Below are 17,167 nucleotides of genomic sequence, written 5' to 3' on the forward strand. Positions count from 1 at the left end.
CACGTGCTGGTGTCCCAGGAAGAGTTTTCCTGGCAAAGAGCTCAGGAACGTTGGATCTTAATCAAGGCTTTCTCCGTTGGGGTGGATGGGTTGGACTTTAGGCTCCAGCAAGCCCCGCCCCACTCGGCGGGTCGGTGCCGCTGGGTTCCAGGTTCCGGCTACTTCCCACAACCGCCGCCTCCCGCTCCGGGCCCTCGAACCAGCGCGAACACCACAATGGACCGGGCGTCCGAGCTGCTCTTCTACGTGAACGGCCGCAAGGTGAGCGCCCGCGGGCTGCCCCTGCCCCTAGACCTGCTGCCAGGGCCGGGGCAGAGAGGAGCCCCTGCCATTCGTCCCATCCTTTCGTTTAAGGCACTCAGGCACGGACTGGCTTTCTCCTGAACCGCCTTCGCGTTCCCACCCCCGCCTCTGGGACAGATAAAGGCTGCGTTTTCAGGGACTGTCCTGGATCTTTGGGCCCCCACCTTCCTCATGTTCCCCTTTCCTCTCCTTCCAAGGCTCACAAGATGATTACCAACCACACGCCCTCCCTAAACAGTAAGATAGAAAGTATTCTTGCCCATCAGGGTTAGCACTCCCAAATCTTCCTTCAATCCCAGCCGATAACAGGAAGGTCCCCAGTACGTTGAGAGCAGCCTACAGAGATGGCTGAGCCTCAGCTCGCGGGGTGCGTTTGGAAGCGCAGAGAGCAACTTAGATTCGGGACAAGACCGTAGAGACGAACACATTCAAACCACCCCCATCGTTTCTCAGATGAAGAAATCGTTACTTTCCAAATTCACAGCTAGTTCCCGGCAGAGCTGAACCCAAGTCAGGCTCTGGGGGCTCCAAGGTCCTCACGGGTTCCACTGCTGGGTGGGGGCTCTGTCCCCTCAGAAGCTGGGCTCGCTCTGCGCAACCCGAGGGACAGTTCCAGGCAGTGTCCTATGTTTGGGAGCAGCAAAGCCCTGTGGGCATACTTTAAAACACCCCCCTCAATGTGAGCATCAACTCTGCTCACTCTTAATGTTCCAGTTTCATTGACATTACTCTGAAGGAGGAAACTGAGGCATGAATGTTAAGGAGCTCCCTTGAGAGCTGTGGCTCACGCCTGTAATCAGCATTTTGGGAGAACGAGGCAGGAGGATTGCTTGAGCCCAGGAGTTCGAGTTTAGCCTGGGCAACATGGCGAAACCCTGTCTCTACAAAAAAAAAACAAAAACAGGTGTGGTGGTGCGTGCCTGCAGCCCAGCTACTGGGGAGGGTGAAGGGGGAGGATTGCTTGAGTCTAGGAGTTCAAGGTTACAGTGAGCTGTGATCACACCACTGCACTCCAGCCTGGGCAAAAGAGTGAGATCCTATCTCTTAAAAACAACAAAAACAGAGCTAATAACCAAGCAAGAGCAGTGGCACCTGATTTCCCTGGTGCTCGTGTTGGTGCGGGTTCATTCAGAGCCACCTGTGACCCCTGCTTCTGGCTAAGGGCAGCCACAACACTTTTCCTGACCGGCACCAGCTGCCTCCCCTGGAAGCTAACCAGGGTGAAGCACCAGGCCCTAGTTGTGAGGCCTGTTCTAAGACTCTGAGCCTAATTTCATTTGTGGTTTTGTATTATGTTTCTTAAAGAGGATCCCCCAAATTGTACATTAGGCCCCTCAAAAACTTTGTCTGCCCCTGCTGCCTGGGTTCTACACTGGATAAGATGAGCTTGTTTTTCCTGATCTGTAATGCGGGTCATTAGGACCCCTTCACAGGACTGCTGTGAGGGTGAAATATGACAATGGGGTGAGATGATTGACATTATGTCATTTTTTTCTTCCTTTGTGTAATGGAATGGTATAGTAAACACAACACTGGCTTTGTTGTTTAGACCAACAGGTCTTCAATTCCAATTCTAATTCTGATTGAGAAAACCTAACCTCTCAGAGGCCCAGTTTCTCTGTTAAAAAAGGATAATACCACTTACTTCGTAAAGAGTGATCATGAGCATTCAATCCACTTATTTGTTAAGGGCCTACCGTATGCCAGGCAGTGTTCCAGGCTTATGAGATACAGCAGAGCATAGAAATAACAAGTCCCTGCATGCATGGAGCTTACATCATGCTGGAGAGATAGCATATAAATACGTGGAAATGTGTAATGTCAGGAAGTGAGAAGTGCTAATATAAAAAATAAAGCACAGCGTGGGGACAGAGAGCGTGCAGGATACTTAGAGGGGATGGATGTTTTGGCCTGTCTGAAAGGGTGGCATTTGAGCAGTGACTGGGATGCAGTGAGGAACAAGCCATGCAAACATCTGGGGAAAGAGCATCCAGGCAGTGGGAATGGCAGGTGCAAAAGCCCTGAGGTGGGAGGATTTCTGTGTGCTAAGGAGGTAGGTTGGTGGGGCTGGCAACATGGGCAGGGGCCAGATTACTAGGGCTTTATAGGTGATGGTAAGGGTTTGGGTTAAATGAAGAAACAGGGGTTTTGAGTCTAACATCTCCTCGCTTCTCCTTCCCCCACTTCCAAACAAATATTGGGATTTTTAACATAATGGCCAACAACAATTTGTGTTCTATTGATTTTTAAAATTAGATAAGCTAGTTCTTATCTATGGACTCACTTTGTCTATGGGCCAAATGTCCTGTGGTTATTTGTAAAGTATAATCTGGAGATATTGATTCCGTTTTTGCAATTACCCATTAGAAGAAATTGTGTTAATTTTTCCCTTTCCTTCTCCTCCCTTCTAAATTCTGTTAGGTGTGTGCTTCAGTACTAATAAACAAGCCTGATTACTTACATGGAAAGAACTAGAATAAGCTTTTTTTTTAATTATTTTTTTGAGATCAAGTCTCACTCTGTTGCCCAGGCTGGAGTGCAGTGGCATGATCTCAGCTCACTGCAACCTCTGCCTCCCAGGTTCAATCAATTCTCATGCTTCAGCCTCCTGAGTAGCTGGGACTATGGAACTATAAGCACCCATCACCACGCTAATTTTTGTATTTTTGTATTTTTGAAACCCCAACAGGGTTTCACCATGTTGGCCAGGCTGGTCTCAAACTCCTGACCTCAGGTGATCTCCCTGACTCGGCCTCCCAAAGTGCTGGGATTACAGGCTTGAGCCACTGTGTCCAGTCTAGCATGAACTTTTTGGTTCCAGAGAGTAAGGGATTGTTGACAAGGGTGTAAGAGAGAAAAACCACCCTAGAAGAGGGCTTTTGAAGTCAAACACAATCTCTGGAATTAAAAACTCACCTTTGAAAAGGAAGCTTAGAAGTGAAGCCACTTAGGAGACAATAGGTGACATGATTGGCTTCTATTCTGCTTTTTGCTAAATTTTCTCAGGTCACCAAAAGTTGTCCTCAGGCAGAAGATAGTGACATCTGGAGGCAAGGACAGCACACGTTGGCCAGGGACCTAGTTGCAGAGAGATTTCTGAAATCTTATTCACTCTACCAAGGCCCCCAGAAGAACAGATGACCCATTTAACATGGAGTTTAAGGGAGGAAGAGCCCATGAATAAATTCTACCATAGATGCCACAAAACAACCTCAACTCAGGAAATGAAACATGTCATTTCATGAGGCAATGAGGTGTGGAAATCAAAGGTATGGGCCTTGCAACTAGTTGGGGATGGGTTTGAATCCTGTGCTATCTGCTCTGCCACCTGGCGGGTCTGGGGCCTCAGGCAAGGTACTTAATATCGCTGAGTTTCCGTTTTCTCTGTTTGCAAAATGGAGCTAATAACAAAACCTTTTCCCTTGAAATTGGGGCTGATTAAGTTACATGGAGAGTGGTTAGCAGGGTGCGTGTATACAGTAAACAGATTGTAAATTGATATGTGGAAACAATTGTTACTATCTGGACTATAAAATAACCTGTTTCATTAGTAGAGCCAGAACCTGCTTAGAGGTGTCAAGGATGCTAAGAAGCAGTCATCCTGCATTATTTGCACAATGAGCATAGACTTTTGGTACTGGTGTAGGAATCTGGAAAGAGCAGTTTATTGGCTAGCATTCTCTAAGGTTCTTGGTTTACAAGGCTGAGAGAGGAAATTTCTGGGTGTCTGGAATGGCTGCAATGATTCAGAGAAAAGTGGAGAAGGTGGAGGCAGCTTAGGCAGAAAGAAGTAACAAGCAAAATGAATTTTAAAAGCAACCTAAAGCTCAGGAAGATGTGTCCTCATGGCTGTTCCCTGAGGCTTCTTTCTCTCCTCTGAGGCTGCTGTAGATTATTGTTCTTTGCTAACTGCATCTCACAATGTACACCCCTTTCTCTCCTCCTCTTCTACCTCTCAGCCTTGTCCCTTCATATGCACCTCTACCCCTTCCTTATTTTCTACTCTCTCCCCTCTCATCTCTCTCTCTTCCTTTCTCTTTCTGACTCTGTCTTGGATCTGGCAGGGCCTCCTCAGGCACTAGTCATTGGCTGTACACAGAGAAAAGTGATTTCTTAACCAAGTACAGTGTGAACTTGGACTCTTTCAAAAGGGCTGGCAGTGATACAGAGGGGCAGATTCCACCCTCAGATTCAAGACTATGCTGAGATTGAGTACATGCAATGACCCTGACCTGAGAACTGGCAACATCTCTCAAATCCAGAGTCAACCAGAATAACTGTTACCCATCCCCTCTATACCTCCTAGCCTCCATCTGAGTCCTAACTTCCCTGTTTCATTCCCAGAGCTGCCAGGACAAGATGCGTGCTAGATCTCTGCCCCCACTTCCTCCAAATACAACACTCACTACATCAAAACAACAACAACAACAACAAAAACACATTTCAAACTGGTGAGACTTTGAGCCAGATTCCAATCCCTTGAAACATTTCCTGGAACACATACCCAAACAAGCATGACCACCTTCTTCCATGAATTCCTTCCTCAAATATAGAAATATTCTTCAGCCTAAAATGCTATTCTTTACTAACTAGGCTACCCAGACCCTGTCTATCCATTAAAACGGGGCTTCTATTGTTTACCATCATATCTAGGAACAGACATTGTGAGGTTGGGGCAGAAGCTTTATGGTGTTATCTGAGACCCAGGTTTCTTCTCTCTTTTTTCTCTCCTGCCATTAACATGTTGCCTCATGGTCTAAGATAACTGCTGTGGTTCTAGCCATTTCATCCCTATTCCAAGTAGTGGGAAGGAAGGAAAGGAGAATGCTTGCCAGGATAGACAACCTACAGTTTCTGCCACTGATAACTTCTGTGTTTTTCTTTATTTTTCATCTGTTCAGATGCCCAAGTCTGTGAGAAATTATTTCCTTCCTTCTTGGTATCTCATACCAAATCATACATAGCGTGTTCCAGTCATTCATTTCATTAATTAACACTTATTACATCCTGTGATATATCCCCACCACCAAGCTCAGTGTTTGGCATAAAGAAGAATAGCAGAAGATGGCTTCTTTCAGGATCGAGATAGTCTTGTACACACACAAATAATTATGATACAGTATAAAAAGTGTCATAAAAGAAGAGGTGAAGACATCAGCCATGGGAACAAAGAGGAGGATGGTTACTTTGAGATGGGGAAGGGTATTTTAGGTGGCAGCACTCTCCATAGAGAACACTTGAGCAGGGTGGTGAATGACATACAAAATTCTGCCAAGAAGAGAGGAAGGATTTTCAGGACAGAGGGAACCTTGCATGCAAATGCAGTGAAGGTGAAAGTCCAATGCACCCCCTGGACTGTCCAGTTCATCCGTGTGGCCTGAGTTCGAATTTCTTCTTGTATTCCAGAAATAGTTGGTTATAAATTCACCTAAGATCCACTCAGTGTACTCATTTAAAAAGCACATTTTCTGGTTCCCTCTACCAGAAATCCTGATTCCATAGCGGTTTCATTTTAACAAGCATCTCCATGATTCAGGAATTCCTGGAATGGCAGTTTGGCAGCCAGGAGCCACGTTAAATTTAGGCATATACATGAGACGATTAGGCTTGAGTTTTACAGCAGTCACTCTGGTCGTGGTGCAGAGGACGATATTGCAGGTACCAAGAGTGGAGGCAGGGAGAACTGTCAGGCAGGTCTTATAATCGTTCAGACAATAGATGATATGGGCTCATGGGTAGTGACAGTAGAAGAGAAAGGAGTTTAGAGTAACATTGGAAGCCCAAGTGGAAGAACTTGGTGACACTGATTGTGGTGGATTGGAAAAAAAAGTTGAAAATAGCTCAGGTTTTTTAGCTTAGATGACCTAGCAGATACTGAGGCCATTAAAAGGTTAAGGAAAAGAAGGGAAGGAGTAAGTAAGTTTGGAAAATAAAATAAAGAGTTCCATTTGAGAGCCAATTAAGTTGAAGATACCTGAGAGGTACCCCATATATTTTCTTATCACACACACATACACACAAACAGACACACACACACACACACACACACCAATCTTTCTATATTGCAGACTCTTCTAGGGCACAGATCTCACCTTGGCAATTGGCATATGCCACACCTTGCCTAGCATATAGTCTGTTAGAATTGAGGGTGAGGCAGCAGCCCTAGAATAAGCATATGTCCACTCCTCACCTACTACCTCCCAGGAGGGAAAATTACTGTAATATGGTGAAAGATGAATTCAGCTTCTGAAATGGCAAAGCAAGTCATGCTTCTATGTGTTCTATGAATCTAAAAGAAATGTCATTTTTTTTGTGAAAAAAGGGAAAACATGATCACTTTGGAAAACATAACCAATCATGACATTTTGATGTCATCCTTGAGAAAAAACAGCATGCTGTTCTGCTGCTATGCTGCCAGGCTGCTCCCATGAGCTTGCCTAAGTGTGTCCTTGCTGCACAGTTTTGCATCACTTAGCATACATGTTTTATCTTCCCCTTTGTTTATCTGATTGGGGCCATGGCTGGTTATCTTTTACTGGAAACCACAATTATTTGAACAAGATAAACAAGTCTTTTTAAAAATTAACTGTATCAATTTCTCAGAGGCTATTCTATTCCAGCAATTCCCCTCCCTCCTTTCCTTTCTTATTTCATCACCCCTCCCCCAAGTCTGAACTGTTCTACTAATGTCTTTACTCTCACCTGCTTTAAACTTTCTAGAAACAACTGGACAGGAGGTAGTGTTTCTGTTAGCAGAAACAACAATTGCCTTAGAGAACAGCGATAATTCAGGACCAAGGACAGGAGCACAATTGTGGTGGGGCTCAAGATTACACATAAGAGAGGTGGTTTGCATATCACAGTGTTCCATAAAGCTGAAATCTACTTGAAAATATGAGTAAAAGGGCTAATTAACATGCATTTCCCTCAAATTAGTGTGATCCTACCAATGTGAATTTCATATTAGCTCTCTCAACTAACTCTTATTTTCCCTTTGGTATAGGTGATAGAAAAAAATGTCGATCCTGAAACAATGCTGTTGCCTTATTTGAGGAAGAAGCGTATCCTTTTCTTTACTTTGACTGTGTATGTGTGTGTGTATTTGTATAACTCCAATTTCCTCATTAAATGATATTTCAAATATACATTAGAGACACTGAGACATATTCCCTACTATCATGGTTTTATGCTCATATTTGAGAAAGTCCTATCATTTTATAGGCAGTGCACAAATGTGGCTGTCAGAAGAACCAATTTTCTTCTAGTCTCTGTATAAAATGGAGAAACTAGTAATGGAAACTTAATAGATGTTAAAAGAACCTAATTAAGCATCCTTTAGAATTAAGACTCACAATATTTATACTCTGTCCTTAAGGACTAATTATTATGCCCATTAGGAAAAGAGAGCACAAAAGTCACCTGAAATGAAAGTAAAAGAAAAATGGAAGAACTAAACCTGAAAATGTTATCCTAGAAAAACTTGCCAAATAAATGCCATCTAAGGAATGGATTTTTAGCTTGCTATGCATGAACTCCAGTGGGCTACCAGACAGTGAAAGACACTACAGAATTATATGCAAAATTATGTTTCAATGGGGGTGTGTACATTTTTCCCCCTGGAGAGAGTAAAATTACCAAAAGAGTACATAACTCCAAAGCATCAATAATTATTTTTCAGACACATGAGTATGTTTCTGAAACATGCTCATGAAAGTCATGCAAGATCTTTAGACATAAAAAACAATGAACATGACTTCCTGATTATCCACAGTACCTATGTATAATATTTAAAGTTTGGTTCACTGTGAGTGACAGAAAACTCCACCTCATGGTAAACAAGATAGAAGGTAGGAGTTTCTTTCTTTCTCATTGTGTTAGATCAAGTTCTTCAAGATGTGGACACCAAAAATGAGATTAAATGTGCCAGGATTTTATTAGGAGAAATGCCTGTGGGAAAGGAAGTAGGGAGTGAATCAGAGGAGGCTTAGGGAGCCATTTGATCACCATGTAAGTCTGACCCTGGAGATAAGGTTGAGTGGAAGGGCCCTAGACTGCTGGTCAGTCTAAGGCATGTTCTTCAGAACCACTAGGGATGGTTGACAAGGACTCCATGTCTCTCCATAGCACTAAGCCATTGGTGGAGAGCAGTCCATGGGAGGCATGGTCTTAATGAAAACTGGAGTAATCGATATTAAAGTGCAGCAACGGGGTCCCTTGGTCAGTTACCCTCTGTGTTGAAGGGAGGTCTGTGAGGCGTGTTTGCATGGGTATCACACTCACATAAAGGAAGCCCACAGGTAGGTGGATCAGGGCTGGTAAAGCAGTGTCACAACGTTGTTGAGGAACCAAGCAGCACCTTCTTCAGCACACAGCTTTCTCCCCACCATCAGAGATGACTAATGGAGGCCCAGCCCTCATGTCTGAATTCCAGCAGATAGGAAGAAGTAATGAACAAAGAAAGAAGCACCCCTCTCCTTTTAAGGACACTCTTCTCCTGGAAGTCATACACCACAACACTAATATTTACATCCTATTAGCCAGCACTGTTAATGACCCCACCTAGCCGCAGAGGAGGCTGGAAAAGTCTGTTTTTCACTCTGGGAAGCCATGTGTGTGGCTAAAAATCAGGGTTTCTATTTCTAAGGAGTAATGAGAGAACAGATATTAGGGAACAGATGGCAGTTTTTGCCACTGAAAGGCAGAGAAATACACAAACATGGCTAACATGACACAAATATTCCAAGAATTATCTATAATTTAATATTTTGCTTTGTGTCATCAAAGACAGAGATAAGGATGAGAATAAATGTGCGATGTGTTCGTACCTTCAAATACTCAAGCCCTTACATATATAGACTCTTCTTTTTTCAGTTTGGCCCTATTTTTGGCAACCTGAGGTCCAGTTGTTTTCAAAGGGAGGATACAAGATATTACACACAAAAGGAAATCAAGAATTTACAAGATTATTATAGTTGCTATAATAGTAATTAAGACATAAACACATTATTTGATGACTATGTATTGAATTTAACTAACATTTAAGAGTCTGTGATGTTACCGTCTCCTAGTGGCAGAATTACATAACACATATGATCTTTAACTATACCTCTTCCAGTTCGACTCACAGGAACTAAGTATGGCTGTGGAGGAGGAGGCTGTGGTGCCTGTACAGTGATGATATCACAATATAACCCCATCACCAAGAGGATAAGGTACCATGCAGCAAAGTCCAGATATGGATGAATTTTTATAATTTTGAACTTGGTTATATTCCTTCATTTGGTAAATATATATTGAGTACCTACCATGTGAAAAGAAATGGCCACTGGGGGTACAATGATGAACAAGGCAGACACGGTCCCAGGAATATGAATGTGTTGGGAAAAAAAATGTAGCATCAATGAGGATAACATATGGTCAAAGAATTCCCCGTCAAAGCCAAGCACAGTGGCACACATTTCTAGCTACTTGGGAGGCTGTCAGGAGGATTGCTTGAGTTTGAGTCCAGCCTGGGCAACATAGCAAGACTCGTCTCTAAGAAAAAAAAAAAATCCCCTGTCAAAAGTTAAATGGCTCCCTAACTCCCTATCTGGGGAGAAAAGGCAGGGCTGAAATTGCAGTGGAGGATAATGCCATCATCACATTCATTTATTACTCTTCCAGCCCCTAACTTATCTCCTTCCTCCCATCTGGTGCATTCTCCATACATCAGCCAGAGTGACCTGCTTTAATTATCATCAGATCAAGTCACTCGCATACTTATAAGCCCCCAATGGCTTCCCATTATGTTTAACATCTGTTTATGTTTGGTATTTATCCTTCTTCACATTTGCCAAGTTTCTTGGATCTGTGTGTTGATGTCTTCTGGAAACTTATCAAGGCATTATCTCTTCAAATATTTACTCTGTGCCACCCACTCTTCCCTCTGTTCTTCTGGGACTCCAATTATGCTAATGTTAGACCATTTTACATCATTTCACAGATCTCACTTGAAGGCTAAGGATCTGAGCACTGGTGAGGCTTCAGATATCTGCCTGTGTTCCATACCAAACTACCTGCTGTCTGATTTCTGAGAGGTTCCTCCCTGCTTTACAGCCTGGCTGTCAGCTTTTTAGTTTATGAGGGATTTCTCTTTGCTTACCTATATCACCTTCCATGCTTTGAGAGATCTGTCGCAGCCATGCTGCTCTGTCGTTAGCCTCTGGGGAGTGGTGACTACCCTATACTCTATGAAGTCTGAGTACCTAGGGTTTCTCTCAGTTCTCCTGTCTCTCCCCCAGCCTTCTTTGTTTAAGGACCAGTATGCTTGGAAAGTTTCTTTTAGCTCTCCTTCCCTGCCTATGTTTGGGGAATTACCCCTGGCACTCAGTGATCTCTGGTGGGGAAGAGATTGGAGATAATGCATCCCAGCTTTGTATTTCCATCTGTTGTTATCAGCCCACATGCAACCATGCAAAATTTGTTGGAAGTTGGTCTGGTTTCTCCTTACTCCTGTTTAAGGCAGGTTCCTTTTCCTCCTTCAATTTCAGGAAGAGAATAATTGTATCTCAGGGATGAGAGAAACTGTATCTTCTCTCTTATGAAAGGGTTGTCACATCAGAGTTTAGTTTATTTATTAAGTTTTGCTCATAAAGTTTCTTGGTGTACTCAGCATCTGATGAGCTTTGAAAATGTGATTATGTTCCTTGTATGGTTTACTTTGGTGTTTAGAATGAGAGTGGCAGTCTCTTACGACTCTTAATGGCTTGTTTTTACATTCTGGCCTTTGTACTAAGGCATCAGTTTCTCCAGTTCTTTAATGTTTAACTTATGCGTTCATCAGCGTGACAGTGAGGTGTTGGTGAAGGCTAGCTGCTCTGGTTGCTAATGGAGACCAGGCCTGCCATAGGTGCATGGTTACCTGTGACTAGAGAATGTCAACCCCTCATTCAAGAGCAAAAACCATCAAAGTTGTGACAGTTTTTGATAAGTGGACACCATTCTGGAATTAGAATTAGGAGGCCTAATTTTAATCCTGCCTCTGACACTCTGGCTGTGACCCTGAGTAAATCACTCTGATCCTCAGATTCCACTTCTATAAAATGGGCCTGAGCTAAGGAGGAAATGTATGTGTAAAACCTGGGGACATTATACAAAAACCTGCCACAGTGGAGAAGCTCAGTGAATGCCTGGCTCCTTTCCCACGGTATGTGATGTAATTTGTAATTTGTGCTTTTCTTTTGCATTCTGAAGGCATCACCCAGCCAATGCCTGTCTGATTCCCATCTGTTCTCTGTATGGTGCTGCTGTCACCACAGTAGAAGGCATAGGAAGCACCCACACCAGAATTCATCCTGTTCAGGTGAGGATGTGCCTCTTCCTTATAGGCTTTCTGTGCTTTAGAAACCTCATGACATTGAGTCCTTGAGAATAAGAGAGTGGAGCAGCCTGGGGCCTGCTGCCTTGGCCACTCCAACAGATACAACCTAGCTGGGAACAAGAGCGAAGCCTGGCATATTGGGATATGTGAGTGTTTCTGACTAACTCCTTGGAAATATGCTTTTGGAAGGCTAGAAAACCTTTTCTTCTCTAAGAATGCCCTGACATTTGTGGGTTTGTTTTCTGTGTTCTAATTAGATGGGACCTATCTATTTGACATCTTCCAAACTCATAAAGAAACAAGAGCCAGGTGCAGTGGCTCACACCTGTAATCCCAACATTTTGGGAGGTCAAGGCAGGTGGATTGCTTGAGCCCAGGAGTTTGAGACCAGCTTAGGCAACATGGTGAAACATGTCTCTACAAAAGTACAAAAATTATCCAGGTGTGGTGGTGAGCAACTGTAGTCCTAGCTACTCAGGAGTGCTGAGGTGAGAGAATCACTTGAGCCTGGGAGGTTGAGGCTGCAGTAAACCATGGTTGCACCCTGTACTTCAGCCTGGGTGACAGAGTGAGACCCTGTCATAAGAAAGAGAAGGAGAAAAAGAGGGAGAGAGGAAGGAGGAAGGGAGGGAAGGAAGGAAGGAAGGAAAGAAAGGATGAAGGAAGAAAGAGAAAGAAGAGCCATGTGCATTGAGGGATATAATTTTATGGGTTTTTTTATAAAGTGGAAAATAACAGATCTTAAGGCTGAGTGAAAATTTCAGCTACCAAAAAGCTTTGTTATATTTAGAGCTTGTTTGGAAGACAGATAATAGGAGTTGTCAATAAGTTTTTTGGCTTTTCTCCTAAAGAAGCACCTTGTTAGAGTTTTAGACTCAAGTAAGAAGGCATCTTCAGACACCTGAGTCTTTATGTATATATTGCCCATAAGAATGTCATTTCTAAGCCAGGCGTGGTGGCTCACACCTATAATCCCAGCATGTTGGGAGGCCGAGGTGGGCGGATCACGAGCTCAAGAGATCGAGACCATCCTGGCCAATGTGGTGAAACCCTGTCTCTACTAAAACTACAAAAATCAGCTGGGCATAGTGGTGCATACCTGTAGTCCCAAGCTACTCGGGAGGCTGAAGCAGGAGAATCACTTCAACCCGGGAGGTGGAGGTTGCAGTGAGCCAAGATCGTGCTACTGCACTCCAGCCTGGCGACAGAGCGAGACTCTGTCTCAAAAACAAAAAACAAAAAAAGCCATTTTTCCTCATTTTTATTGAAGTTAATGAAGATCAAATATGAGAAAAGATAGAAGAATGAAAAGATAGGAGCAACAAAGAAAATGACCCAAGTTCAAATTTTCTAGATTTGAAGGAATCTTGGATTCTGTTTATTTGAAAGATCATTACCCAGAGGGAGAGAATTTTGCCTGGATCATTATGAAATATCATTAACTAGAGGGAGAGAATTCTGCCTGGATGCCCATATAAGACCTCGTCGTACACAGGCATACAACACCCTTTCATTTCCTCATTGACCTGGAACTCCCATTGTTACAATGTTACCAGAAGACAGCTTCCAAAATCGACTTAAACCTTAGAAGTTAGACTCCAAAGCAAAAATGCTAGGGGGAGGGAAAGGTATAAAAGAAATAAAAGCATTTTATTTATTTTTTTTTCACTTCTCAACTTGAGTGTAATTTGGTTTATTTCTCTAAAGGATTTCCTTTACCTCAGTAATTCACAACCACAACTGCACATTGAAACCAACCATGTGGGATCTTTAAAAGATGTATGCCTGTGCCCCATTCCCAGAGACTCTGTCAGTTGGTTTGTGGTGCTGTGTGGGGCTTGAAATCTTAACACTCTCCTGATGATTCTCAAGAGTGGTAACCACTGCCTTAAGTGAAGCTCAAAAGCAGATGAGGCCCAGCCTCACAACAACCCAGCCCTGGGGAGGGAGGCGCCTGGGTTGAGAAGGGCTCTCAGGGCCACTATTGCAATCTTAACATGCAGACAAATCACCTGGGGATCTTGCTAGAATGCAGGCTCTAATTCACTAGGCCTGGGATGGGGCCCAAAATTCTGCATTTCTAACCTTTCTGTGCTTCCAGGAGAGGATCGCCAAGTGTCACGGCACCCAGTGTGGCTTCTGCACACCTGGGATGGTGATGTCCATCTACACGCTGCTCAGGAACCACCCAGAGCCCACTCTGGATCAGTTAACTGATGCCCTTGGTGGTAGGTTACATGTGCATGCTTTTATTTTTTAATTTTTATTTATTTATTTTTTTGAGACAGAGTCTCACTCTGCTGCTTGGGCTGGAGTGCAGTGGCGCTATCTTGGCTCCACTGCAAACTCCGCCTCCCAGGTTCAAGCAATTCTTGTGCCTCAGCCTCCCCTCGTGCTTTTATTTTTAAACGATGATGATAATGATAACAACAGCTAATATTGGATACCTTTCATGTGCCATACACTGTATTAAATACTATTTGAAGATTATCTCATTTGATCCTCACAAAAAATTTATAAGATAGATACTGTTGTTATATCCCCATTTCATAAATGGAGAAACTGAAGTTTAGGGAGAGTGATTTGTTCAAAGTTACACCCCCAATAAGTGGAAGAGTTGGTTTGTTCAAATCAGGATTCAAACCAGACCCACACATTACATTTGGCTGATGTATTTCTGAAGTCTTTTTTGTTTTTATAATCATTAAAAAGCCAGTTATTCATCCGCCCTTGGGAAGAGTCTTGTTATCTCAACATGCTGCTACCTCACCACTCTCCCTACTGGGTGGGTGGGTGCTTTCAGGACCATATTCAGCATCAGGGGGCTGCGATGGATACAGCATAAAGTCAGAGACTGAGATCTTATGGTGATACTTGATACTTATTGCAAAGAACTATCTCTATCCACCCTAGAGCGTTTTTGTCAAGTTCAGGAGCTCAGTGTATATGTGGCGGGGGTTATCCTCATCAACAGATTCTAAACAAGTTTTTTAAGTGATATCCTCTCAGGTCCTATTTCTGGTGAAGTTCTCCATGGCTCCATTTGTCTTTGTCTCAGGCCTCCCAAAGACCTCATTTCTCTGCTAGAGAACATGATCCTAAAGCTCATATGTACACTTACTCTGCAAAGATGTTCCAGGGAAAACCAGAACAAATGGACGTAGAAAGGAGACACATCGCTCATAAACTGTCTTCTGCCTGATTTCCTTTAGATCTTATCATGAGTTTGATTTCCTGGCTGTTTATGATATAAACAAGTGATAAGGGGTTCTCAGATTTCAGGGTACTTAGGTCATACGTGGGAATCTGTGGGTAATGAAGATTCCTGGGACCCACCCCTAGAGAGTTTGACTCAGTAATATTGTTTTTTAAATAAGACTTCAGATTTAGGGGTGGAGGAGGAATACCGGACCACACTGTGAGAGAAATGCTGGCCTAATGATTTATTGTAAGTAAATAATGTGCCCGACTGCTTTCACTGTTTAATAACTACCTTTGCTGCCGTATAATAACTTTGATCTTTCTGTCAGCTGAAGCTTAGAGTCCTTTTTTTTTTTTTTTGTCACAGTGTTAAGAATGAGGGTTTTTTTCCTTAGAAAAAGGAGTATAGCTTGCCACTTACAACAACACGAATGAACCTGGAGGACATTATGCTGAGTAAAAGAAGCCAGGCACAGAAGAACAAATACTACATGATTCCACTTAGATGAGGAATCTAAAGTAGTCAAACTCATAGAAGCAGAGAATAGAATGGTGATTACCAGGGCCTGGGGAACGGGAAAACAAAGATGTATTAGTCAAAGGTAAAAAGTTTCAATTATGCAAAATGAGTAAGTCCTAGAGATACTGTATAGCATAATGCTTATAGTTAACACTGTATTGTATACTCAAACATTTGCTAAAAGGGCAGATGTTATAGTAATCACAAAATAAATGAATAAATAAATAAACGATGGGAGGGAACTTAGAGGTAATAGATATGTTTATAACATTGACTGTGGTGATGGTTACATGGGTGTAAGACTTATCTCCAAATTTACCAAGTTGTACAGCTTTTTGTATGTCAATAACAGCTCAATAAAATGGATTTTACTTTAAAAAAAAAATTAGGTTGGCTGAGCACAGTGGCTCCCACCTGTAATCCCAACATTTTGGGAGGCCGAGGTGGGCGGATCATCTGAGGTCAGGAATTTTGAGACCAGCCTAGCCAACACGGTGAAACGCTGTCTGTACTAAAAATGCAAAAATTAGCCTGACCTGGTGGTGCACACCTGCAGTCCCAGCTACTCGGGAGGCTGAGGCAGGAGAATTGCTTGAACCCAGGAGGTGGAAGTTGCAGTCAGCTGAGACTGCCCCACTGCACCTGCAGCCTGGGCAACAGAATGAAACCCTGTCTCAAAAAAAAAAAATTGTTTTAAAAATAAGGCTTAGCTCTTGAATGTGACTGTAGAGCAAGTTTTTGGCTTGAAATTATTGTGTTGTTGAGCACCTGCCACAAGCAGAAGGCATAACAACTTTACAGGAGAAAGTACAAATACCTGAGCTTTTAAAATCTGCCTCAGGATTCTTATGAAATATCCCAAGTTGCTGTTGAAAAGATCTGACTTTGTAGATTAGGTGGACTAAAATGTCAAACAGATCTTTTCTCTATGATAGAGTCCTTATTTCCATCACACTCTTGGTAGACTGTGCCTCTATCTGGGTCACTTGGCTAACAGAGCTGGGTTTTTCTCCTTCAGGTAACCTGTGCCGTTGCACTGGATACAGGCCCATAATTGATGCATGCAAGACTTTCTGTAAAGTAAGTGGAAAGGACCACATGTTTGAGTATGTTTTCCCCAGTGAAACGAAATGGTAGGGGTTGTCAGTGATTAAGGGGGCAGCCGTCTTACTAATACATGGCTACTTCTTATCTCCAGGTTTCTAGCTGCTGTTTGTTATTTGATCTTGAGCAGGGCACTTAACCTCATTCATTGAGCTTGCCTTGGTGGTCACATAATGAACAACTGAGCATTTTGACACTGGCTGTGTGTCATTGCTTCCAAGAGGTCTTTCCTGACCTCTTTGCCTGGGTCAGGTACCCTGGCCTGGTGTTCCTATAGCCCTCTGAGAACATGTGATGGGCATACACATGTCCCGTCACAGCTTTGGTCACAATGTGGTGCAACTGATCATTTGCTATCCCATGTCTTCACCAGACTGTGGGCTGCTTCACGGTAGAGGCTGTATGTCTCCGGGTCCAGTCACCATATAATCATTGAGTAGCTACTCAATATTTGCTGAATGAATAAATGAACAAACAAAGTTGAAATGAAGGATATAAGATTGACCTCTGGAAGTTAAACAATGAATTCAGTATGTCATAGATAAGAACAGTGATGACAATAACAATACCTGTTAATATTTATTATTAATATTTAAAATACTAACAATATTAACAATTAATCATTATTAATATTTACTATTTAATGCTATGTGCCACGCTTAGTTATAAGATCTTTATGT

The 17,167-nt window shown here is 42.9% G+C and overlaps 1 protein-coding gene across 1 annotated transcript in view; it reads left to right on the forward strand.

Annotated features, from left to right (window-relative positions):
* The first annotated feature begins 216 nt into the window (after positions 1–216).
* The window catches only part of AOX1 (aldehyde oxidase 1), an 84,681-nt gene continuing 67,730 nt past the window's right edge, over positions 217–17,167 (forward strand). Inside the window, 6 exon segments of the mRNA NM_001280098.1 lie at positions 217–261; positions 7,307–7,364; positions 9,419–9,515; positions 11,536–11,644; positions 13,764–13,890; positions 16,402–16,463. Coding sequence (NP_001267027.1) covers positions 217–261; positions 7,307–7,364; positions 9,419–9,515; positions 11,536–11,644; positions 13,764–13,890; positions 16,402–16,463 — 498 coding nt within the window.

Source organism: Nomascus leucogenys, chromosome 22a, assembly GCF_006542625.1.
Source record: "Nomascus leucogenys isolate Asia chromosome 22a, Asia_NLE_v1, whole genome shotgun sequence".
Classification (NCBI taxonomy): domain Eukaryota; kingdom Metazoa; phylum Chordata; class Mammalia; order Primates; family Hylobatidae; genus Nomascus; species Nomascus leucogenys.